Source organism: Tiliqua scincoides, chromosome 7 (genome assembly GCF_035046505.1).
Source record: "Tiliqua scincoides isolate rTilSci1 chromosome 7, rTilSci1.hap2, whole genome shotgun sequence".
Taxonomy (NCBI): domain Eukaryota; kingdom Metazoa; phylum Chordata; class Lepidosauria; order Squamata; family Scincidae; genus Tiliqua; species Tiliqua scincoides.
The window spans coordinates 10395722-10423026 of record NC_089827.1 but is presented as its reverse complement, the minus strand read 5'-3'; the positions used below and the strand labels follow the sequence as shown (position 1 = coordinate 10423026).

The 27305-nt window shown below is 41.1% G+C and overlaps 1 protein-coding gene across 1 annotated transcript in view; it reads left to right on the top strand.

Moving 5' to 3' along the window:
* The window catches only part of PTPRZ1 (protein tyrosine phosphatase receptor type Z1), an 85059-nt gene that overhangs the window by 24070 nt on the left and 33684 nt on the right, over positions 1-27305 (top strand). The window contains exons 8-12 of the mRNA XM_066633664.1: positions 6884-7068; positions 8290-8416; positions 15643-15686; positions 17184-20667; positions 26500-26629. Of these exons, the coding sequence (XP_066489761.1) occupies positions 6884-7068; positions 8290-8416; positions 15643-15686; positions 17184-20667; positions 26500-26629 (3970 nt within the window). The remainder of the gene's footprint in view (positions 1-6883; positions 7069-8289; positions 8417-15642; positions 15687-17183; positions 20668-26499; positions 26630-27305) is intronic.

The window sequence follows — 27305 nt, the reverse complement described above, 5'->3', positions numbered from 1 at the left end:
GCCAGATGCAAGGGAGGGCACCAGGATGAGGTCTCTTGTTATCAGGTGTGCTCCCTGGGGCATTTGGTGGGCCGCTGTGAGAAACAGGAAGCTGGACTAGATGGGCCTGTGGCCTGATCCAGTGGGGCTGTTCTTATGTTCTTAACTACAATTCCCAGGAAGCCTTGCAGGTCTCTTGTTATCTGGTGTGCTCCCTGGGGCATTTGGTGGGCCGCTGTGAGATACAGGAAGCTGGACTAGATGGGCCTATGGCCTGAGCCAGTGGAGCTGTTCTTATGTTCTTATGTGGTTCACACAGGCAAGGCTATCTCTAAACCCCCGAGGGGATTTTTACAATAACAGAAAGGTTCTGTCTTTCAAGAACCACACAACATTTCAGATGGATCTTTCTGATCTGGTATCACATTCTGGCCTCCAGTTTCCTCCCACGCAAGCTGACAAGCAGCTCCTTCATCTCTCACTGGAAGGGCAGCCAAGACGCTTCTTCGCTCACACCAAAGAGCAGGTGGAATAACTCAGCTCAGCTTCTCGGCTGCTTCAAGCTCTCGCCATTCACAGAGCTGCCGGTGGCCTCGAACTGGTGACCTTCAGATGTTATCTTTGGGCTAACGGAGGCTCTACTCTCTAGACTAGACCTCCTGCCCAATGCTAATGCATTTTAGTAATGAAATGGTCCAAGGCAAAATTACGAAATAAGCTATTTACATGGAACAACAAAAAGAACTTCCTCTGGAGGTAATTGGCGCTCTGCTCTTCTCTCCTCCAGAGGGTCCTCTGAGCCCAGCAGAGGCCACATCTATCCATTCTCGGGGCTTCTCTGGGCCTCCTAATATCTTATAAGGCATTAAAAACATCGCTTCCAGTTTCACAGAGAAACTGGAATTTGCATTTTTTTTTTTTTTTGCCTTTAGGCTCCGGCAGAGGCCAAGGACAGATGTCCACAACCTCTGCTGGGCGCAGGGAACCCACCGGAGGCAAGGGGAGCAGAGCTCTGGAGAGTGGGGGGAAGCATTCACCTGTATCTGCAGTTTCACTAAACTTCTGTGTTCCCCCAGATCCAGAACCCTGCACTGGGCCTCCCAACCCTTTACTCTGTGCGGCTAAATAGCCAGTTGCAGGGCCTCCTTCCTTACCAGGGGGAAGGGGACAAATGTCCCCTTTCCCCAAGGAGCCACTGGCAGTTGCCTCGTGGCCATTGGATACAGTGGCAGCTATTTCATCACCGCTATTTCATCAATCCTTTGGATTGGATACAGTGGCAGCTATTTCATCAATCCTTATCCCTTACCTTCCTTTTACAAGTCTCTATAAGCATTCAGGCTTTTAGCAACATGCAGGCAGGCTGCAGTTACTACTTTGTTTCCATACCTGCTGCATTTTCTATCTTTTGTACTCCGTGTCCTGTTGCTGCACTTTCCTCTTCCCTGTGTTTGTCCTAAATCCTTGCCTAGGGCCTTGTGTGGATGATTCTCAGTGCAGCTGTTTGGCTTCTCTCCTTGGTTTTGTTCCATTGCTGGACGACCATTTGGGGTTGCTGTTATCCTCTGCGTATCCACTGTTTTGGCCTTTAAACTTCGTCAGCTGTTTGAAGTGTTCTCCTTGCCAGGTGGAGTGCATTAAGATTTAAAAATACTGTATAGGGAGATTACTGAGTAGCATAAGAATGTCTTGTAACTAGGGAGTCATATACATCTGGTCTCAGTTTTGAAACATATGAATTTCTGTCCCACCACTGCATGTCTTTTTCAAGTCATCTCTAAAGCAAAGATCATCAAAGGAGCTAGCCATGGAAAGGGTTTGACATAGCAGGATTATGAGACCAGTAAAAATGGACTTCAGTTCATTGACACCACTTGCCCATGCAGGAGCTCCAGTTTTCCATGCAAACCATTATTTTCGGTGTCCGGGAGTGGTGTTATCCTATACAGGCATGTCCCCCAAACCCATCCAAGGCAGAGAGGTTCCTGCTGCTACTTTGGTCACCTGAAATGCAGATTGTAGCAAACCCTACAAGATTCCCCCTTTGCAACAATGACTTCTCTTAATCTGATTGCAGCCCTCCTGCTGCTTTCTCCTGTGTCTCACTCTGTCTGTGATGCAGGAAGCGCTGTCTGTTATCAGGAATTGGGTTGGAGGGCTGAAAACAATGTGATGCTTTGTTTTCAGCTAAGAAGCCCTCCAACCTGCTTCCTGTTAGCATTTGCAGCCACACAGAGGAGACAGCAACAGGAGGGCTGCAGTCAGACAGAGGGCCCAATCCTATCCAATTTTCCAACACTTATGCAATTGTGCCAAGAGGGTATGCGCTGTATCATGCTGTGGAGGGGCAGTCACGGAGGCCTCCTCAAGGTAAAGGAACATTTGTTCCCTTATCTTGAGGCTGCATTGTGGCTGCAGCAGTACTCAAAAGTAGGATAGAATTGGGCCGAAAGATATGGATATGGGGGGTGTGTGCCTGTCTACATTTTGTTACCGCATGCTTGGCGAACAGAGAGCATGAATGACACATGGTCAGCTTGTGACTCTCTTTAAAAGGAGGTGATTACTTTACACCAGTGGTCCCCAAACGTTTTAGCACTGGGACCCACTTTTTAAAATGACACTCTGTTGGGACCCACCTAGCTTTATCAGCCTTAAAAAAAATTGCTTTACCAGCCACTCAAAGCCTCTGTTTTTATTCTTTTCTTTTACTATGGAGGGGGGCACTCTCTGGAGTGTTTGTCGAGCTCCACATTCTATTGGATTGGGACCATGCTGGAAGCTTTGCATTCCCCTTGGCCTGTCCTTTGATAAGAACTGAGGCAAGTTTGCCTACTTGGGGGTAAACAAGCACATGTGGCTTGGTTTCACTTTCCGTATGACTCAATACATTTTCCCTGTCATCTATCAGCTTGTCAGTTTCAAGACTCACTAACAATCAGGTTGCAACCGACGGGTGGGTCCTGGCCCACAGTTTGGGACACACTGCTTTATAAAATTCAAAGAAGCAAGGAAAAGAGGAGTCACTCTCATTTCCTATTCCCTGAGTGTTTATGTATCAATGGCCCGCAGACATAGTTCTATAGTGGGCATTTTCACAAAGACCAGTGGCATAGCTAAAGAGGGTGCAGGGGTGTCAATTGCATGTACCTTTCTCTAACTTTAACAAGAGCGAATTAAGACCCTGCTTAATGGAGCTTCATCTGGACCTCTGCTAACTGGACAAAGAGATGTCATTTAATGTGGTGCCCTCTTATATTTAGCAGTGAGGATTTGTCCCTTTTCACCCCAGCATAGCTTCTTTCCCAGAGGCCGTTGCAGGTGTCACTTCGACATCTTTTTTTTTTAGCTTGTGAGCCCTTTGGGGACAGGGAAACAATTATTGATTTATTTTGCTATATCATTTCTCAACTTTGTTGAAAAGCAGTATAGAAATATTCTTAATAGCAACAACAGTCTCTGGGTTGGAAAGTTCCCCATGGAACTTTTGAGTGGAATAAGAATCTTAATCCACTATGATTCAATAAACTCTGAGTTTTGAGACTTCTCAAAAAAGTATGGGTTCACATTTTAAAATCTTCCCATAATAAACCGCCACCAAAGTCTCTTTCTACTGCAGTTTATTGTGAAATGAGAAGGGAAAGCACCATTGTGTTGAAAATGTTTAGGCTCATCTCCTCTGATTCAGTTTCAGACATTAAACATTATTGGCTTGGTTTAATGCAATTGAAGAAGCCTTCTTTCTCCCACTGTGTTCTTCAGGGTATCAGAGTATTTGCTCAGTTTAATAAAGAAGAAACAAATGTGTAGCCACATCTAATAAATCAAAACAGACTCTGTGAAAGGTTTATTGTTTTATTTTGAAAGATGAAAGTGAATTTAATAGGTCACAAGTTTAAATAAGATTGTTTCATTAAACTTTTATTTGCTGTTATCATGATATAACAACATAAAAAGTACTTTGAATTTTCCATTATTTCATGTAGGTTTAAGTTTGGAAAACAATTTTGATACTTGAGTGCCCTCTTGTGTTCAACGTGTAAATTACAGAAAAGTTCAAGATTTTGAGACTATTATAATACGTGCATGAATTTAAAATCAAAAGCTTTTGTTTGTACTTTTTGACTGCTCATAAGAGGAAATAAAGCAGACTGTGTTAGCAAATAAATGCTTAGGGCAGAATCTATGTAGTTTTTCACCAGTGCAGTGTCAAATGAAGTGATATTATATTGAGGGTGTCAGGCTGTTTTGTCACCATCAAAACATTGGTACATGTATTTAGGACTAACTTAATAAAGAGTGATTAGACATAAGTTATACTATTACATGGCAAAATGAATATTTGCAGAATTCATAGACAATAATGAAAAAGCAAAATCCATTACTCCTTAGTCCATTGGGTAAGATTCCTACTTAATGTACACCAACTATGTAGCTATATTTTGACCATTAGGTGAGTCTTTCACGTGCAGCCTCTTCCCACTATGAAACATCACTTAAAGTAGAGGTGACATGTACCAGTTTGTGCCAAGATTGTATCTTTACTGGTGACAAGCATAACTCTTGTTTAATATTATCAGGTAAACTTTCACGCTTATAACACACAAAAGGGGCAATCCTGGTGTAAATTGATACATGCCACCTTTACTAACTTGATAATAAAAAATGAATAAAATTGGTCAGAACTGAGCATGGCCACATCTTCAGTGGTTCTTAAACTTTTTAGCATCAGGACTCACTTTTTAGAATGACAATCTGTCAGGACCCACTGGAAGTAATGTTGTTAACCTGGAAGTGATGTCATGGCCAGAAGTGACATCAGCAAGCAGGAAAATTTTTAACACCCTCCATAAAAAAAAATCTAATTAATTAAGTAAAAGTTTACAATAAGTAGAAGTTTAAAAATTTATTTAAAATAAAGAAGAAGCTTCCTCATTGTCCCAAGCAGTTGCAGATCTGTTTTTAAAAAACTATCCCAACATCCCAAAGGCTGCAATCCTATCCACGCTTACCCTGGAGTAAGCCCCATTGATTATCATTGTTAAAAGCACATACCTAGTAGTCTGTTAAAAGTACAGATCTGTCACATTTCCCCAAATGCAGTCATATACTATGGCAGCATCAAGTCTAATATATTAAGAATAAAATACACATTGAAATAAATGGGAATCCACCTGAAATTGGCTTACAAGACCCACCTAGTGGGTCCCAACCCGCAGTTTGAGAAACACTGTCTTTGATAATGGCTGGAAAATATCTCTGCTAGTGTTCATGCCAGTATCACTAAGGGCACTATCCTATCTCCCCCACCCCTCCAGCAATGCAGCCATGCCAAAAAGGCACATTCTTCATCCAGCAGTGGACGCCCAAGGGCTAAAAGGGAGGTGAGAATAAAAAGTTTATACTTACCTCCTGGTCAGCCCTGGGGCCACCTATGGGTCTCCTCGGAAATGCGCCATGACTTTTAGTGGCATGTGTCTAAGGAGAGCAACAAGCAAAGGGAAGGGGAGCTTCAAAAAGGAGGGGATCGGATCTGACTATTGCTGCCAGATCCACCCCATCCCTCCTTCTCCTCAACCTTGGTTCCTCCCCCTTTCCTAGCCAGTATATCTCCAGTCCTCCAGCCCCCACCGATGACTTACTGGGTTCAGCAGTTCTCTCAAAATGGCAAGTCATTGGCAACTATTTTACAACAGCAGAAGTCTCTTCCACTCTTTTAATGCACTGTTCTTGGCAGCCCAGTTCTCCATAAGATTGGGCTGTAAAAGAATGATTCTTGCACTTATTGTGCCCTATGATTTTCACTATACAAATATAAATCTTTTCTGATTTTGGTTTTGGTCTCATATTAAGGTGTTATAATGAAAATCAGTGACTTCACCTGGTGAGCCATTAAACTCAGATGTTTAACATGCCCAGTAACCTGTATGTGGTTGGCTTTAGTATGATTTTTACATGGTTTTTTTTGGCCATGTGAACCAAAAAGCAACCAACAAGCCTTAGGTCCCAATCCTATCCAACTTTCCAGTGGCGATGCAGGTTTGGCAACGGGGGGGGGCAGTCAAAGAGGTGTCCTCAAGCTAAGGGAACTCTTGTTCCCTTACCTGGAGGCTGTATTGAAGCCCTGGAAATTTGGATATGATTGGACCTTTAGTCTGGTTGCAGCAGACATAACATACCGGTCAACCAAGCTCTTGGAGGGCAAGAAAGATTTGACAGTTTTTAGAGCTGTGGGACCACTTCCTTCAACAGGTTTGAACTGTGAAATATATGGTACAGTGGGACCTCCTTATCTGTGGGCTGGGCACTTGCAGATTTCAGTCTCTGCTCATCATAGCTCAGATAACAAACTTGTGGCTGGAGGGCCACAGAGGAGTTCTCAGATGCAACCAGAAGGCACTTCTGTTTTTCAGCGGTGACTTATATTTAAGAACATAAGAAGAGCCCCACTGGATCAGGCTATAGGCCCATCTAGTCCAGCTTCCTGTATCTCACAGCGGCCCACCAAATGCCCCAGGGAGCACACCTGATAACAAGAGACCTCATCCTGGTGCCCTCCTCTGCATCTGGCATTCTGATACATAGCCCATTTCTAAAATCAGGAGGTTGCACATACGCATCATAGCTTGTAACCCGTAATGGATTTTTCCTCCAGAAACTTGTCCTTTTAAAGGTGCCCAGGCCAGATGCCATCACCACATCCTGTGGCAAGGAGTTCCACAGACCAACCACACGCTGAGTAAAGAAATATTTTCTTTTGTCTTTCCCAACTCTCCCAACACTCAATTTTAGCAGATGTCCCCTGGTTCTGGTGTTATGTGGTTCTGGTTCTGGTATTATATTTGTCTCACTCCTGAATTTCTTCAACCTATAATTACTTTTTAAAATATTTTTATTTTTAAAGTTTGCAGCTCAGAACCAGAAAATGTCCAAGCTGATCCAAAGAACTACACCAGCCTTCTTGTTACTTGGGAAAGACCACGAGTTGTATATGACACAATGATTGAGAGATTTGCTGTTTTCTATCAACAGTTGGAAGGAGAAGACCAGACAAAGCATGAATTTCTAACAGATGGGTATCAGGACTTGGTAACTGATTACTTTAAAGGTTTCCTACATTAGCAGATATAGTTAATTATTTCAGATAATTATTGTGAGAGACTGAGTTTTCATGGTTATCTTGAATATTTTATAAACAAAAATGGGAATACTGACGTGTTGCTTGTCCTCTCTGAAATGTTTCCATGACAAAGAATCATAGCATGTAGTAGAACTGGTAATAATTGCAGTGGTGTGTTTCTATTACCTAAAGCAGGGGTGTCCAAACATTTTGGCAGGAGAGCCACATCATCTCTCTGACACTGTGTTGGGGGCTGGGGGGAAAAAGAATTAATTTACATTTCAAATTTGAATAAATTTACATGAATATATTAGAGCTTATATGAATGAATGAAGGTCTTGCAAGAGCTCAAGGTCTATAAAAGGTCTTGCACAAAGCAAGGCCGGCCTTTTCTTCACTGCCACTGCTGCATCTCAGAGGTGAAACAGCAAGCAGTGGAGGGAGTCTTTGTCCCAAAGCTCATGCAAGAGGTCGAACAGTTACCCTCACGCTGAGAGCAGTTGTGTTGGGCCAGCATGGACTCCTGCAAGTCTCCAGAGGGCCAAAGGCTCATTGGAGACTAGAGACTCCCTGCGGGTCAGATTGGGAGTCCCCAAGGGCCGCAAGTGGCCCCCGGGCCGGGGTTTGGGCACCCCTGACTAAAGGCTGCTACATACTAAAAGCGGTAAAAGGATAGGAATAGCAGTTAATGTTTCAGTCAGATGATAACCTTAACTACCTATGGAGGCCCAACCCACGTAATCAAACAAACCAAAATGCAGACTCTCTGCTCACCTCACCGGCCTCCAAAATGCCAAGATCCCAGCTGCAGCAGCAGGTGATCCAGTTGCTGTGCTGGCACAGGACACCTCAAAGCTGGGGCCCAGTTTCGGCAAACTGGGCAAATTGGCCTAAAGCCAGCCCTGATCATTACAGCTATATCTAATTATAGCATAAAGACTTTTATCCAATAGCATGGGTCATGTAGTATCATTCTGATCATCATCTCTTGAAAAAAAAATCATCTTTAAAAATATATATTTAAAATATATCAATATATTTTCATGCTAAAATATGAAACCCAGGCACCCAAGTCAGTGCACATAGTGATAAAGCTTTAGTATTGTTTTCTTTTATGTTTAAAGAAAAGTACTTAAGTTAGTGAAATGTGTGAAGTATTGAATATAGTTGGTTGATTTCTGTCCTTCCAGGGGGCTATTCTAAATAATCTGCTGCCCAATTCAAGTTACGTTCTTCAGATAGTTGCTGTTTGTGCTAATGGCCTTTATGGAAAGTACAGTGATCAAGTGATTGTTGACATGCCCTTGGATGATCCAGGTAAGTGTTGTTTTGAGCACAAAAACCATTTTTAGTTAAAAGACTACTGTGAACTTTCATTTGCAAACCAGCTGAAAAAGCAGAACAATGAAATTTCAAAATCAATGTTCTTAATTTAACCTATCAGAACTTTTTTATCAAGCACTTTTGAAAAGTGTTTGTACTAGATGTGTAAGTTTAGATTTTGAACCATAATATCTGGGTGGGGGTTAAATGAGCAGCTACCTTGGTTATGCTTCTGGCATCCTGCTGTTCCCAAAAATATAGCATATTGGCATTCATATATAAAATTAACAAATGAGGACTGGATTCAGATTCCTGGATGTTTAAGCAATCTATCTCAGATGGCCTGTTCTGAGAGCACATAAGATAAAAACAGCTAAATCACTGATGCGTTAAAGGATGGTAAATAGATTGCTAAAAATAATCACCAATATAACTTCATTGATTTTGAAATTACATGGTGCCTCTTGCAATGTGATTTCAGTGCAAACATGGTGATGGAATTCCCTCGCTTCTTAATGTCGGACTGCAAAAATGAAAATAACACAATTGAACACAATGGGACGTATAGACGTGCATTACCAGGGGAGGCTTATTATGACAAGAACTTCTGAGCTTAATAGTGCATTGCATAAATTAATCTTCTGTTGAAGAATTCTTAATCTGCCTTTCCAACCATTTTCCTTCATTTGGCCCAGCTAACGAGTATTGCTTCATTTCTTATATTATTGGGGATTTCTCTTCTCCAGTGAAGTCAAGAACAGAACACATAGACTCTCCAGATTATGGACTAGGCCCAAATTCAGCCAAATTTAGGAATGACCAAGTCTCATTGAAACAGATAGAATAAAAACTCAGTCTTATGCCTGGGCAGTGCTCCTCTCACATGCCCTGTCCAGGCAACGGCTGTCGTGAAAGTGCCATCGGGCACTTTGCGGTGGCCGGGAGAAGAAAGGCATTGGCACCATAGGATTGGGCTGCCCGTTGGTTAGGTTTAACATAATTTCATTTAATGGAATTGACTGCCCAATCCTATCCTTGGATTTACGACAGCGGGACCCCAACCACACGCTGTTTTCAACACGGATGATAATATCTGCACAAGGATGTGAAGTTAAACGAAACTGCAACAATTATTTTTTTAGGTGAACCAGAGCAAAACTTAAAATGCTGCCCCGGTGGGGCTAACTTGCTTGGCTCCCAACCACCCCCCACCACATGTGGGCAGATTGCTGGGCGGTAATTGGTCAGTGTGTGACCAACCTTAGATCGTCCTGCAGGAGTGAGAAAGGCAGGCACCATTCCGTTTCTGAATGCAAAACTTAAAAGTATCCTTGTTACCCTTGAACCTGAACTGGGACTGAAGCCGTAAACACAAAAAGTGTTAAGCGGTTCTCAAAGCCAGTTTAAAAATAAATACAAAAATCAGGTACCCAGGAGATCTTTTTGAAGGGTGGCACCTCTCTGATCCAGCTGTGTTTGGAGAAACTATATTTCCCAGGCAACCATTTCAAAAACAGAAGTGGAAGAAGAGCAAGAGGGATTGGTAGGTGAAGCTTAGGACTGGTGGTAGTCTTCAGGCGCAACTGGATGCTTGCCCACAACAGAGCCTCACTGTGGAGGGTTCTTAAACTGGGGCAGGAGGCATCCTGTGTTTCCCCGGCATTGCAAATGCTTCTTGTTGCTGTTCTTCTGTTCCTCCTGAAAAGGTAAGGAGAAAATTTTCTTGATTGCTAAGACAGTGAAACTTTTTGAAATAAATGATTGAACCCTAAGGAGTTGGGTGTGTGTGTGGAGATATTAGGAAAGAACATTCAATTTGAAAGTGTTTCTAGCCTGCGCTCTCTCTCTCTCTCTCTCTCTCTCTCTCTCTCTCTCTCTCTCTCTCTCTCTCTCTCTGTAGGCGGTGTTGAGTAGTTCTAATCTGGTTAGTAAAATAAACACTTTATTGCTGTAGCCTCCTTGGCTAGCTGAGACAACAACTTTTTCCCTCTGGCCACTTGCTAAGGAGACTTTCCTCTCAGAACAAAAATAATTACATGTTCTATTTTATACTATTCCTTTACTTATTTGCTTATGATTTCGCTTTACAACAAATGTTTACAAAGCTGTTTACATGGGAAAAGATATTAGAACATTGAGACCCTGCATTTGCCCAAGGCTACTAAACGTTGAGTGTCGGAGAACAAGGCACAAGAACAGCAACATTAATTTCAATTATTTTCTTACATGTTTATAAATTTGAAATATTACGTATTTAACAGCTCAGTTCTATCTGACCCTTCCCATGCTGATGCAGCTGCACCGGTGGGGTGTGCACTGCATCCTGCAGGGACGGCAAGGAATGTCCGTTCCCTTGCCTGGGAAGTAAGCTTCCACTGCTACAATGGATCTACATGAATCTGCACCTGCTATTTTGGTGGTAAGAATGGACCCAGGAATGTTGATCAAAGATGATAAGGGGAATAGGATATTGCTGGAACTACTGCTGCCAATATTTCCCCCTTTCCAGCCTCAATACACTTCCCACCTGGTCTCTGCCCCATTCCTTTCCCTAACCTTCCCATTCCACCTACCCACTGCCCATCCCCTGTGCTGACTTACTGGTGCCAGGGTTATTCAGGAGGCTGCTGGTGTGTAGCCGCAGCCACTCACCACTTGCATTGGCCTGGCTGTACAGAATGTCAGGTCACGTTTTGTAACTGCTCTAAAGCGTGCTGCTTTGCCAGGACATGAGTTCCAGAGGTGGATGGATTGGGCCATCAATCAGCAACTGTTACCCTGCACATGCCCAATCTTGTCTGATCTTGGAAGCTAAGCAGGGTCAGCCCTGGTTAGTACTTGGATGGGAGACCACCTGGGAATATCAGGCGCTGTAGGCTTATACCATAGGCTTTCGAGACTGAAGGTTGCCAACCACCACCAGTTATGGGTTTGATTTTACTCTGCATGAAACCAAGTCTGAACCAGTTACTGAACCACCTTGTAAAGTTACCGTCTAAACTGAGGAATCGAAAAATTCTCGTGAACATGAATCAGAACTGGACGTAAATTTGTCCAGTCAGTTTGGTTCCCTAACAAAATCATGTGTTGAGAAGTTCTCCTTTCGCACTTTGAAGTAATCTTTTTTCCATGGAAGGTCTTCTCACAAGTAAGATGTGTTCTGGTTCTCTATCATGGTTGCTTTTTTTTGCACTAAAACAATTGCAAACTCTGCAAAACATAAAAAAAAATAGAATTTTAAAAAAAATGAAATCAGAAGAATGTCAAGCAAAATGCACTACTATAAACTTATATAACAAAAATAAGTATGCTTCTTTTTAGTTAAATAAATGTAATTTGAAAAGTCTGTTGATATATTATAGTTGTGAACCCTCCATATTAACTATTTTCAATGGATATCCAAATGTTTCATTATGAGCAATTGAGAAGCCAGGGAATGTCATCATTATTTTATCCTTAGCCTCCTAACCTTCAGAAAGTAACAGGTAAGACATGCTTTTTTTCCTGATAATATTCTGTATCCCTTCCTCAATTGCTTGTTTAGATTTTTTTTAAAAAGAACTGATTATTCTGGGGCAGGGGTGCCCAAACCCCGGCCCTGGGGCCACTTGCGGCCCTTGAGGACTCCCAATCCGGCCCTCAGGGAGCCCCCAGTCTCCAGTGAGCCTCTGGCCCTCCAGAGACTTGCTGGAGTTCACGCTGGCCTGATGCAACTGCTCTTAGTGTGACAGCCAACTGTTCGACCTCTTGCATGAGCTGTGGAACGAGGACTCCCTCCACTGCTTGCTGTTTCATATCTGTGATGCAGCAGTGGCAGCAAAGGAAAGGCTGGCCTTGCTTTGTGCAAGGCCTTTTATAGGCCTTGAGCTATTGCAAGACTTTCATTCAGTCATCTCTAATATATTATTATTATTATTATTATTATTATTATTATTATTAATAACAGTATTTATATTACTTTATAAATTTATATATACTTTATTATATATATAAATATATTTATATATATTTATATAATAATTTATATATATAAATTATTATTTATACTTTATATAATTTATATTATATTTATATTACTAAAAGTTCACAAAGCGGTTTACAGAGAAAAATCAAATAACTAAATGGCTCCATCTCTAAGATATTCATTTATGTAAATTTATTCAAATTTGAAATGTAAATTAATTCTTTTTTCTGTGCCCCTGGCACAGTGTCAGAGAGATGATGTGGCCCTTCTGCCAAAGCATTTGGACACCCCTGTTCTGGGGTATGGCACATATAACATATACAGAGGTTCCTATTTATAACCATGTTTTTTTAAATCCATACTGGTGTAATCCATACACTACCTTATTCTGGAATAGGCTTCCTGCTGTTTTATTAATTTTGATGGGGTTTCAGTGAGGCTGGGAGCTTACGGCCCAGTCCTGTCTTTGTAGTGCACTAGCACAGTGGTTTTCAACAGGTAGTACACGTACCACCAGTGGTACGCAGGGTGGTGGTGGGAGGTACACATAGTACCCACCGTCCAGCAGTGAGATCATGAAGGAAGCTTCCAAAGTTGAAAGGAATCTAGAGCTGGCAGGCAGAGCTTTAGTGTGCTGTTTTTGAGCCCAAGAAAAAGTTCTGAGCCTCTTATTGACCTCTTAAGCTCCCATCACAGTCTCAGAGCCTGTAAGTAACTGGCAATTATGTCATTGCCAGTTACTTCTGGTGGTACCTCCAAGAGCGATGGTGAGTGGTACATTGCGGAGCAGCATGGAGAAATGCTGCACTAGCGTACCACATGGTCCACAGGCTTTCCACGCGATGCACTGTCATGGCAGCCATTCTGTGTAGTGCTGCTGCTAGTGCAAGGGTTGGAAGGCCATGTGCCACCAGCAGCACGATTGTGGGGTTCTGCCTGTGAAGGGCTGAGAACTGGGGGGTGTCTCGGAGTGGATCTTGGCAACACTGGTGTCCGCTGTATCCGGAACCCTATCGTGGGCCGGACACACTGCCCACTGTAGCTGGCTATCTCCTCAGAGCTACACCAGCAAAAAAAGCTAGCATAGAACCCCATTGGCTCTCCATTGGCTGGCATGGAATCCCCATTGGGAAAGTAAATAAAATTTTTCTTTTCTTACCTTTCTTGGCTGTCTTGGTCCCCTAGTGGCACACAGGATGCAGCACAGACTACACCAGCAACCCTTCATCATGTGTAGCAATGTATATGATTGGGCCATATCAGTTAGGCTGTTAGGTTAACGTTAAAAAGAACAGTTAGGTGTACAGGTCCAGCCTTGTTATACACGGATTTTTTAATACACGGATTTAACTCAACACAAATGGCCCCTGCAAATGAGAAGGAATGCGCTGATCCTTGGAGAAGGGGAAAAATGCATCCCTTTAAAATCAGTCCTTTAACAGTAGCCTCCTTAATGAGAGAGAGAGAGAGGGCAGCTGGCTGACAATCCATCAGTCCTTCTCTCTCTAGGCGACACCTCCCTTCCCCCCCAGCACATGAAAGAAAGGTGATCACTGCATTGGTGAAGGGAGGGGCTGAGTGAAGTGCCTTTCTAAGAGCTTGGAGGACAACTGATTGATGGATTGTCTTCTTAATGACTTTTACCTTATATCACAAAGGTCAGCAAGGCTGTTTTTAAATCACCTGAACAAAGAAACTTTGCTTTTTTAATGAATTTGCTTTAGTGCGTTTTTTTGCCATCCACGTGAGTGCTTGGAACGGAACCCACGCGAATAATGAACCTCAACTTGTATATTAAAAAGTTGTGACTGAAATCTACAGGTGTCAGTTATGTTCAAGACACAGAATGCATGTAAAGGATTCACTCAATGTGGTTCATGAAACATTGAAAAACCCAAGCAATTAAAATCATAATTGAACAATAAAAACTACAGTATTTGGTAGATACCTGTTTTTTTCCTGTCACTGATTGGCTATGTGAATCAGGACCACAGTACTTGGAAGGGGTGTTATTGCTTCCCCATGCACCATTTCTCTGATCACGCTTGTACACACCATTAGAGTGGGGCAAATATGTAACCTGTACCCAACTAACAGCAACTTCAGGATGTGTGTGCAGCTTAAATCAGGGAAATGGTGAAGGGCTAAACCCACCCCCTTCCTCCCCAGTCCTACAGCGCTAATCCAGTAGTCTAGCTAGAGGGGGTGTAAAACCATAAGCACTGCAGGTCCCACAACACGCCATGTGAGCAGCCCCTCCCACTTGCTGTTGGAGCCATTCCAGGCAACAACAATTTGCCGCAACAAGTCGGTCTGTGGAACTCCTTGCCACAGGATGTGGTGCTGGCGTCTAGCCTAGACGCCTTTAAAAGGGGATTGGACGAGTTTCTGGAGGAAAAATCCATTATGGGGTACAAGCCATGATGTGTATGCGCAACCTCCTGATTTTAGGAATGGGTTAAGTCAGAATGCCAGATGTAGGGGAGAGCACCAGGACGAGGTCTCTTGTTATCTGGTGTGCTCCCTGGGGCATTTGGTGGGCCGCTGTGAGATGCAGGAAGCTGGACTAGATGGGCCTATGGCCTGATCCAGTGGGGCTGTTCTTATGTTCTTATGTTCTTAACAACAAAATGCAGGTGCTCACTGAACCAATTGGCATCTCCTGCACATCGATGTCGCTGCCCGGAATGTCTCCTGTGGTGATTGGGAGAGGCCACTTACAGAGCACATTGCAGTGCCTGCAGTACTTACTGCTTTGGCCCCTCTCTAGCTGTGCCACTACCCAAATCACCCTTTGACAGCTGCTTTTAAGGAAAGAAAAGTGTGTGATCATTGATCTCCCACCAAACATCTAGTTTGGCCCTTAGCCATAGCTGTTCCAATGCTGAACTACAAAGTACTTTTAAAACCTTCACCTACACATCCATGCTCTGTTATGGGGAAGTGAATGGAAAACAAAAGACAATGCTGACCATACAAAAGTCCTGTAGATAAATGGATGCGTCTGGTCCATCACCATACACTTTTCTCCCAAACTCCTTTCTACATCTTCCAAATTAGCATTGCAGAAGTAACTGTACAGAGGACCCAATTCATTAATGCCATATAATGTTATATAATACAAGTTTTGTTAAAAAGCTACTTGCTATATAGTTTCTTAAGTGAATACTGTCATTAATAACATTATCTCCTGCAAAAGTGATGTCTGTTTGTGATTGCAATATTAGTTTTTATAGTGCATGTTTTTGTTTTATAGAAACTGATTTGTTTCCTGAATTGACTGACACAGAAGATTATGAGGTATTGTGCTATCGTGTACTTTGCTTGCACAACTGTGATGAAACATATGCACCCTACATTTAACAGCATATTCAGTGTGTACGTTCTGACTGTCTAGAATTTGAGTTTGAAATTATTTTGTAAGAGCAAATGCCGAGATCAAAAGACCCAACTGTCTTGTAGCATTCTTTAGGAAAAAAAAAAAAATCTCAACTAACATTGAGGCACAAATGATGTTTGAGGACCCAATCCTATCCAGTTTTCCAGTGCTGGTGCTGCTGTGTCTATGAGATATGCACTGCTTCCTGTTTTGGGGATGCAGTCACAGAGGCCTCCCTAAGGTATGGGAACATTTGTTCCCTTACCCCAGGGCTGCACTGTGGTTGCACCAGTGCTGAAAAGTTGGATAGAATTGGGCTGTAAGCCAGTTATTTTCAACCACTGTGCCATGGCACACTGGTGTGCCACAAATGGTCTGCATTGGAAGTTTGGGGGAGGATCATATATTAATGGGACTATTGGGGGATGTGGGGGGTGTGAGGCCTCCTCCCCACCAACAGCATGGTGTGTCTTGTCAATTGTCCAAAAACCGATGGTGCGCCTTGACAATTTTAGTACCTTGTCAGTATGCCGTAAGACTAAAAAGATTAAAAATCACTGGTTTAAGCAAATATAAACTCCTGGTGTCATAGCTGTACGGATGCTAAAGCAGCTTGCTGGCACCAGGCATTATAGGGAAGGTATGGTTGTCACCCAAACAGGCATACCTGCAACTGTTCCTTCTCCCCTACCCTGTGTCATGCGCCAGGCCTGCAGCAGTAATCTGAACTTTGTTTAGCAGGAGGAGGGCTAGTTTGGTCGGATGGCCAATAAGCACAGAAGGCTAAGGCAATTGAGATTCTGGAGGGATGAAAGGAAGTATTTCATACACCACATAATGAATTTATAAAATTGACTGCTACGTGACCTAGTGATGCCTCTAGCTTAAGTGGCTTTAAAAGGGAATTAGACAAATTCATTAGGAGCAGATCTATAAGTGACTAGTATTCATGATGGCAGGCAGGATTTGTTCAGTATAATTTACCCTCCTTTGTTCATTAGATCAATGTTTCTCAAAGTGTGAGTTGGGACCCACTAGGTGGGTTGCGAGCCAATTTCAGGTGGGTCCCCATTCATTTCAATATTTTATTTTCAGTATATTAGACTTGATGCTACCATGGTATGTGACTGCTTTTGGGGATATGTGACAGACCTGTACTTTGAACAAGCTACTATGTATATTCTTTTAACAATGATAGTAAATGGAACTTACTCCTGGGTAAGCATGGGTAGGATTGCGGTCTTGGATTGTTAAAAGTTTTCTGCTTGATGATGTCACTTTCGGTCATGACGTCACTTCTGGTGGGTCCGGACAGATTCTTATTCTAAAAAGTGGGTCCTGGTGCTAAATGTGTGAGAACCGCTGCATTAAATAATAAGAGAGAACATTGACTGTACTGTATGTTTGCTTATTTTTAGGAGGAAGATGAAATGGAGGAAGCAAAGGCAGGAGTGGGTGAAGAAGCCGCAGTAATCACCAGCACAGATAGCGTAGTGAACCAAATCAGGAAAAAGGAGTTCCAGGTTACTACTTCTAGCTACGGTCAGGACAGAATGGGGACGAAATACAATGAGGTTGGAACGCACAGATACTTAGCGAAAGAGGAAGACGCGTATGGAAAAAATGACCATTCCAAAGCAATTTTTCATCCTTCTTCTCAGCCTACCACTGACGTACCAAAGGAAGAAGAGGTGGATTCTGCATCATCTCAAGCAGTTACTGCAGCTGTCTCTCTAGCAAGCAGCGCCACCAAAGGTAATGGGGAGGAGTTTGCACACGCTTTTTCTGACAATGAGACAACAAGAGCTTCTGCTGCTGATAGTCATGAAGATGATATAGAGGTGTCTGCTTTTAAGCCTGATCTAGACACTGATGACTCTTGGGGTTCCATTCCTACTACTTCTGCTAGATGGTTAGTCACTGTGGAGACATCCCAGGAAAACATGATTAGTTCAGGAAGCCCAGAAATAAACATGCATGAAGATCTCTCTCAAGACTACATTAAAATTCCATCAGAAGATTTAGAACCTCCGAGAGCTGAAGAATCTGCAGAAGAATCCCCTACAATCAATTTGAATTCATGGCATAGGTGGAATGGTACAGATACTACTGCCATTTCGGTCGATAGTGAGCAGCTTTTTCAGCCTAGCTCCCCAGATCCTGCTACAGTGCATTATCCCAATGGTCCAGTGTTGTCACCAGAGGTTTCAGTTGCGGATCTAGAATTGCCACATCCTTCTACCTTTGCTTTCTCCCCTACTGAGTTGTCATCTTACTCTGTCTCTCCAAATTCTGAAGAAAATGGCTCTGCTTCTGCTGCCAGTGAGGTACTCTCTCAGACAACTCAACCAGTGTACAATGGTGAGATACCGCTTCAACCCTCCTACAGTAGTGAAGTGTTTCGTCTAGTCACCCCTTTATTGTCTGATGCTCAGATGCTCGACACTTCCCCTGCTGCATCCAGTAGTGATGTGACCTTGCATGCTGCACCTGTATTTCCCAGTGTTGATGTGTCATTTGAATCCACTCTGTCTTCCTATGATGGTGTGCCTTTGCTTCCATTTTCCTCTGCTTCCTCCAGTAGTAAAATGTTTCACCATCTGCATATGGGCTCTCAAACATTTCCACAAGTTGCTCCAGCTGTTGAGAGCGATAAGGTGTCCCCGCATGCTTCTTTGACATTAGCAGAGGGTGGCGTTTTAATGCAGTCAAGCCTCGCTCAGTTTTCTGATGTGACATCACATCAGGCGGTCCATGCTGCTTCAGAGACATTGATATTTGGTCATGATAGAACTCAAGTTGAACCATCCAGCAGTGGTTTAGATATGCATGCAGTGTCTACAATGTCTGAACTTTCTTATGCTTTATCTAGTAATGCGGGCCCTCTCCAAACTGTTGCTGCTTCAGAATTTGCACATGATTCTATTGGCGCATTTCATCAGGGTCCGTTGTTTAGCAGCTATATCAGTGTGCTGGTGCATAAGCCTTCTTCTGCAATATCTCAAGCTGACACTTTGCTGCAGCCTACACGCACTCTATCTAGCAAAATGGATTGGTCTGAAGCATATTCTGGTAGTGAGTCCCTTTTGCCTGACTCAGATATAATGTCTATGCTTAAAGCCTCCTCACGTGATTCTTCAGGTGAATTGATAAGCAGCACACCTGGGTTTAATGGTAATGTAGAGATGCCTCACCAAAAAGGGGTAATATATGGATATGACAGAGAACTGCAAATTCCTTCTTCTTTCAGTGAAATGGCTTCCCCTGCTGAAAGTGAAATGATGACTGAACTTCCTACTACAGTTTCTAATGATGAAATTACTAAGCAGGATACAACTTTACAAGAGATGCTCATTACTGTTTCTAGTGCAAAGGGAATCCTTCCAGTATCTATTGCTTTACCTGTTACTAAGGTGTTTGATTATGATGCTAGTAAACGCTCAGAAAACCATATTCCTGTTCAGCCTTTGCATGTTACAACTCCAGCCTTTGATGACACTTTGCTTAAGCCTGTGCTTAGCGCAATCTCAGAGCAAGCTTTCTCTACTCCTGCTTCTCTCAATACGTTGTCTCCCTTCTTGCAGTATTATTATGAGGCTTCAGCTACATTAAATAACACTTTGCTGCAAACTTCCTTTCAGTCTTCTGATGATGGTGCACTGCTTAGAACTCCCGTAACTGTGCCTAGTGATCAAAAAACCGCAGAGGCTGACAATGGTAGTTCTACTTTTGACCAAATATTGCACCAAATGACACCAGATCCTACAGCGAATAAAACAAGGTTGCATTCAGCATCATCTACTGTAAATAAGCCACATACTACCGGTACCCCCACAGATTCACCAGAAGGTTTAAATGTTTCCTATATAAGTGATGAAACTGTTGCACCCAGTTTGCTTAATAATGAAGATATACACCAGGTTGTACCTTCATTGTACAGTCATGATGTTTCATATCAGTCAACCAATTTAGAAAATACAAGTGCCTTTCCTTCCAAAGCAGTGAATACAGTGACTGTCCCAGTCATGCCAACTGACCTATTACCAAATACAGCTACTTCTGCCAACAGCCATAGTCTTCCAAGTGTTTCTCAGAAGGAGGAGTATCTCACTTTTTCCTCAAGGCCTAATATTGTTTCTCCTGTGCCTGATTCTATTCATCATGCCTTTTCAAATATACCAGATACGTATATTTCTGTTACACGTGATTCTCCCGGCATCGATGGTAGTATAACTTTAAACACTCCATTAGTTCCCACTAAAGCAGACCCTGAGTTATCTACCACAACTAGTTCTGACACCGATTTGTGGTTGTCTATTGTTGATGATGATTATGATGAGTACGATAGTGGCTTGCCTGCAAACGGTTGTCACAGGTGCATTTCCCATAGAGAAAGCCAGGAAGAGATAGATGAGACAGAGGCACAGGTAGACAGTGTCAACCATAAGAATAATCTAATTATAATTTCACATTTTGAAACATCTGAAGAAAAAGAAGCAAAGAAAACCACAGTTGATCATCCGGAAGACATGATAACCCATGAGGTGGACCAGCTGAAATATACAAAAGTCCCAGCAGTGGCAATGAAGACAAAGAAGCACAGTGATTCAGCCATGCCGGAGAACCACATTCAGGCTATTAGCAACTCACTGCAAAGTGCACCAAAGTCTAAATCATGGGCAGTTTTCACCAGTGATGAAGAGAGTGGTTCTGGGCAAGCTGCCTCAGATAGCCTTAATGATAATGAGACTTCAACAGATTTCAGTTTTTCCGATCTTAATGACCATGACTTTGAGGGGGCAGTTGGAACAGGTAACTCAGAATTAACTTCTGGATCACAACTGTCATCAGTAGCATCTGTACCCAGTGGTCACTCGTCAGTATTCAACATTTCTGAGGCAGGTTAGTTATAGCTCCCAATGGCAGATTTGCATGCCTGTAGAATTGTGAAGCAAACTTCTCTATAGAAGCATATGTGTGTGAACTGTTGGAATTACCCTAGGTATTTCAGTTATAGCTAAGACATAAAAGGCGAAGGGGGGGGGGCAAACCAAAGTAGGTCTCCTATACTACTAGATTTAAAATTCAGAGTTGCCCTCAGTTATCTCTTTCCTAAGAATGCTGACAATTCTTAGATGTTCCTTGCCTTCTTAACTCATTTTTGCCCAGCCCACAGGTGTACACATCTGGTCCCTGTTGTGTATATGCAACATTGGGCAGAAATGGCTTAACTTACCTTGACTTATCATGGTTCCACTTAACTTAACCTGGTGGACCCATGATGGCTAAACTGGCAGTATATGCAGTCTGTGCACTAAATTATTGTTTTTGTTTTGTTTTTAATTTAAGGCCTAAATCACCTAAGTTTCTTCCATTTACTGAGAGATTAGAAGTTGCATGGTTCCTGAACACATTATATGATTATGCCTGGTGCTGATTTTGAATTTTATTTATTTATTTATTTTTGCCCGTTTTTAACATATGCTTGCTTTGTATGTTTTTCAAGTAAAGTAATGGTAAAAAAAAAATTATTTCATCATAATGCTGCCTCATCTCACTTTGAGAAATAGTCATTATAAATGTTCCTTCTGTAGATATGAGTGTCTTGCAAAATCTAATGAACTGCCAAGTTTTTCTATGCCTCCTCATATAATGCCTGCTTGTTCCTACAAAATGAAAAGTTTTATTTGTTTGATTGTATTCTAGCTTATGTCAATGAAAATGCAACAGAAATCAAACTTTTTTTGAAATTCTAAGGTTTTATCTTAACTTCTAACTTATATCAGTTTTATAACACTTTAGCTGCCATTGTTCCCTAAAAATATTTTGGGAACTGTAATTTGAAGAAGGTGCTATTAGAGATTCTTAGATTTTCCTAAAACTACCATTCCCAGGGTTCTGTGGTAGAGGGCATGACAATTCATCCAGAATATGCTTATTGGAAACACCCCACCCCAACTTACATTGACAACTGCCTCATTGGATGAAAATATAACAATTATATTTGTTAGTATTGAGAATTGAAGATAGATATTGCATTGAGGCCTTGCAATTTATTTGCATGTTTCTAGTGCCTATAGAGGGCAGTATTAATCAGCAAAATATTTTTATTTTTCACATTCATGGAAGAATTGGTTTCTGGAAAGTATGTAAACTATAAGAATTCAGCTCTACAAACATACATTTGGGGGGGCACAGATTAAGATGCAAGGATTTAAGAAATGCATCCTTATTATTACATCTTGTAGTCTATTTACTTAATGGGAACTATGATATGTAGATGCTATGCTGTTTAAAAGATAATCAACTGGAAAACCATCTGTATGTGCAGACCAGGAATAAGCTATGCAGTTGTGCAGGACTGAGCTGTGTTTAGCACAGAGCCATTAGTAAATGATATAAAGTTGTATTTTATGTTCTGAATAGAGAGAATGGAAGATAAAAAATAAGGGGGTAGAGAGAGTATTAATTACCCATACAGTAATTAGCAACAGTTATAGTTTGCTGTTATTAAAGGTAAAATGCTCCATCTGCAATTAACACTAAGGAGCTATAAAAAGGTGCTTTAGAAGTGTGTTATATCAGATTGCTTGAGTAACAGCACTTGTTAACTTTTTATCTCTCATTCTCATTAGAGTACTTTCATGGGAATTATTTCCTTCTGACATGAGCCTTATTTTGCTTTAATCTAAATAGCAATTAATACACTGATGCTTTCTATCAAGAAATCTTCTGCTAATCAACCAGAGATGCCTAGTTGAATCTGTTTTTTAAATGACAATAATACAAATTGAACATTATATAAAGTTTAAAATGCCTTCTTGATAAGTACAGCAATTAAACACTTTTTTGGGGGGGGGGGAGAGGAATATTTGTATAATTTTTTTAATGTTAATTTGTACTCTGGTCTATAATCAGTGCTAAGCTTTTTTTTATCTTCTCATTCACTTAATATATTTAAAAAGAATTGTAGTACAGTTTATGTAATACCTTGCACTCAGCATAAAAAAGGAATTTATTTGAATTCCTCTTTATAATCCTTACAACTTACTTTTAAGGAAAACTGGAATGGTTATCCCCATATTATAGAGGTGCTGAATAGATGACCTAAAGCCATCTTCTATATTCATGCCTACAGTGAAATTTGAATTGTGAACTTTCAAGCTCACCATTTTATTTTTTTCCTAATTTTTTAGGGAGATTTTTCCTAAACTTCCTTTCTACTCAATCAAAACTGTAATGTTATTTCATGAACTAATAACTGTATTATCAAGTCTTCCTTTAAGGGGGGAACATCTATAATATTATGGAGTTCTGGTACATTATTCACTCTAGTAATACCACTAAAATAATGCAAAATCTGGTATAACTTGTGTTGATTTTTTTATTGTTGACCAAGGTTATATTTTGTTGCTATGGAGAATACCTACATGAATCCTGGCAACCTGTTTCTTTACAAAATTGATATACTGCAGATTATTCTGAAATCCAAGCTTGCTTCATATATTTTATTTACCATTGTATATTGCATATGTCCTGCATATATGCTATGTAACCCTACTTCATAAACATTTTGTTGAAAAGCAGTATATTCTTTCATAATAATTTTCCATTATGAAAATCAGATTAACAGGAATTGATTGAAGCACATTTATCTCACTGGGATTAAACCAAATGTAATTATTGGGCAAATTATATAAGTATTGGCTTTCCAGTGCATGTATATATACGAATGTATATACACAATTTGATGTGAGCTATCATTTATGTTCCTGTTCTAATGCAGTAGTAACTGGCTGGATATTTTTTCCTCATAGGCAGTCACTCTGCTTATTAAAGTATACTGCTCAAGTTGATAAGGTAGTTAAGAGGGATCAGGTTTAAAGCTAAGTACAGAAACAGTTGCTTGAGCAAACTTGTGGTATTAATGTTTTTAGAGTGCTCTTCAAATGCACAAGTGCTCTTTTAGAGTGCTCTTCAAATGCACAAGATAATTCACTGCTTGATGTATTTTTCTGATTCTTGACTAATGGGTTCAGAAGTTAACTACAACTTTAACTGTGTCTGCTGAAAAAAGATGTCTAGGGTACACTTAGGTTTCTGCAACAAATCAAAAAAATTTCTGAAACAAAAAAATCTCTTTTTGTTGTTGTTGTTGTCATTGATGCAACTCATAAGGTTACCTGCAAGCCTCAAAATTATTTGGTACTTGTAACACCCATTTTCCCACTCAGCTCATGTAGAAACTGCCTCACTCAAGGCAGCTATTATTCCAAGGGTGTTCAAAGATCATGACCTGTTCAAGCACCATGTACCTGACTGCTGTGATTAATAGCCTGCCTGCCTTTAACAAGAGCCTTGACCCAAAAATATTATGAAGGTATCACTTTTTCTGACACTTATCTCCATGCTAGAACCTAATTTCTACATAAGGCTGCTCTTAAAGGTACAAGAGCGAGATCAGTAAGAAAGTTGACAACGCTACTTCTCAGCCATGCTTTGCAGTATTTTATACTGCATATTTTATAGCTGTCCTGTCATTGTTCATTTAAGAAAAAGATAATATCCTTGAAATATATGTAAACATGCACACCTGATTGAAGTAATTTGGGTTTTCATGATGCTGATTCATGTCCACTTATGCACTCTAGTGTGCAGTAAAAATCTTTTTACAATTATTAAATTATTATTTGATATCTTTATGTTCTGCTTTTTAAAAAAAACACAAAATGGCTTTAAAGATTAAAAGCATGAAACAAATAAGACAAACAGCCCAATCCTAACTAAATTCTCATGCAACACTGAATCTCAAGGAGGGGGGGATTTTGGCTGCTAGAGATCTTCTTGGAATAAAACTCCAATAACTGCTATGGACTATGAACCTGCCCCCCCACTGGGTCTGATCTGCCCATCCCTCACCCCTATCACACCCCTCCCTGTGCCATTCCACCCCCTCCCCTCTCACTTCCCCATCCCTGCACCAAACTTACCTGGTCTGGCAGGCCTCCAGATGTCCACCAGTGCCAGGTACTTACACATATAGAGATTTGTGAGTGCATTTTAATTGTAATGTGTGCATACACCACCTATAATTCCTAGAAGTATATAGCATCCTATGATGTGCAAGTAAACTACATTCCACTAAAATCAATGCTTCCAAAACTGTGGTTCTGGGACCCATCAGTGGTGACCCAATTTTTTGGATTTGCAAAACTGACAGGGCAGATTAGGCTATGTGCATAAAGGGTTAAACAAACTGCTACTTGGGGGAGCACTGCTGTCCAATCACCATTATAACCACACCCCTTGGTGGCACTGCTGAAAGGGTGGACTTCCTGATAATTGGGCTCTCTCAGCAGTGCTGTTTCTGCCAAGGGGCTGGGAGGGAGTGATGGAAGGAGGTCTCAGAAAGCAAGGAACGGTATGAGGGAAGGCGAGACCATAAGTAAAAAAGGGAGAAGTCATGCAGGCTGCTCTTTCAGGAGCGCCTTTTCTGCTGAGACATCACCTGGCATAGCACCTGAGCTGCAAAGTGATGCCTTGGCAGAAGCAGCATTGCTGAAAGGACAACCTGCATGATAATTGGATGCCCAGATCTTGAAAATATGAACAAGGTTTACATATTTTCTCTTCTGTCATTTGCAGCTAATCAGTTCCTAAGTGCTTATTTCTGGTCATCGCCTACTTAGTGACGTCACTTCCTGCTTCATTAAATCACTTCCAGCCCTCAGTAGGTGCCAGGATTGCTATTCAGCCCACCGTATGAAACAAGTTTGACATCCCTGGTATAGAGACCACCAAAAGTACATGGCTTTAGCATGAAACTTGTAATTTTAGTTTCCAATTCACATTCTTTTTCTTGTAAACTCAGTGCAATAAATCAGTCAACAATGAAATGTATTCTCAATTATATTGATAATTGTAAAGTCATTATAGACATAAAATTGGATTTTGACAGATTAATGAAGAAAAGCAGACATTTTGGTACAAAACATTCTACCATTTCAACCATGTGCTACAGATTGAAAGGTTAAATCCTAGTCAATAAGTAATTCTGAATCTCTCTTGTTCAGTTGGGCTTTATTTGAACAGCATTATAATACAAATTCTAATTCTCACTTAAAACCCTACTTAATACATTTAACAATATGGTACAAACAGACCTGTGTAACTAGAAGATTGACTCGCATAGAATAGATCAGCTTGTTCATGCAAGTGGCACAGATTGAAAATGCTAACATCATTTCCCCATTTTACGATGTTTAAATATAGCAGAAATATATTTGCAATTTAAACAGTATTTACTCTGCTAAGAATGAATTTCCATTTATAATTAGTAGTCAAATGCACAAGTAAAAATAAAAATAAATCAAAGCAGTCTATGCACTTCTATACGTAGTTTTGATAACCTGGAGCAGTTTTGATAACCTTTTTTTATTTACTAGTATAACTTGATTTTCTCCCTTTTTTCAGCATAAAACAACATTTTGCAGTGTTTTCAAAATGAAATGCCACACTGTTAGGTGTTGCGTTGCCTAAGCTATGACCTTCTGCTTGCCGACTTTCTGCTTATTTTCTTTAAACTGGTTTGCAAATATATATGCTTTCTGCACTATGTACTAACAAAATTACAACGGTAAGTAACAGCATCTAGGACCCTGAAACCATAGTCAGTTATGTTGTGCCTTAAGTCAAAATTTAAATATAGGTTGTTTCAATTTTCTCTGACTACAGAGGCAAGTAATAGTAGCCATCAGTCGCTTATTGGTAACGCAGAACCGAAGACGGTTATTCCTCTTGTGGTCGTATCAGCCCTGACTTTCATCTGTCTAGTGATTCTTGTTGGTATTCTCATATACTGGAGGTAAGGTTTTATTAAGTTTCCCCCCCCCCTGTCATTACTGTTATTAATTCTCTAAATAATCTATACATATAACTATGTATGGCATTCTGGATGGCTGGTTTCTTGATACGGCTTTCCTCATTCACGTATTTATTTGTTTTATGAATTTTATACCCTGCCTTTCCAGTTAAAAACTGCACAAGGCAGATTATAATAAAATCAGACATAAAACATTTTGAAAATAAAAGCTAAAATAGAAGGCAATAAAATAACAGCTATAAAACAGACCTTTTAACCCATTTTTGCCTGGCTGACAGATGTACACATTTGATCTCTGTTGCGTATATGCAGCATTGGGCAAAAATGGTTTAATTTTTCAGTAAGACAGCCCCCCCCCACCCTCTCCCGCCAAAGCTAGTTGAAATAAAAATGTCTTTAAGACTTGTTTGAGCTCCTCCACAGAGGAGGATGATCATAGATGCTCAAAGCATGTGCCACAGGTACAATGCCACATCAGAGAAGGCCCTGATTTTTTGCCACCATCCTCTTTACCTTGGAGGGTGGTGGAACTCTTAGCAGAGCCCTGCCAGGTGACCTAAGGGGATGAGCCAGACTGTATGGGAGTCCATGTTGGCATCCTTCAGTCTTTGAAGACTATGTTACCGCGCTCTGAATGGTGGTTCTGGAACAGAGTGTC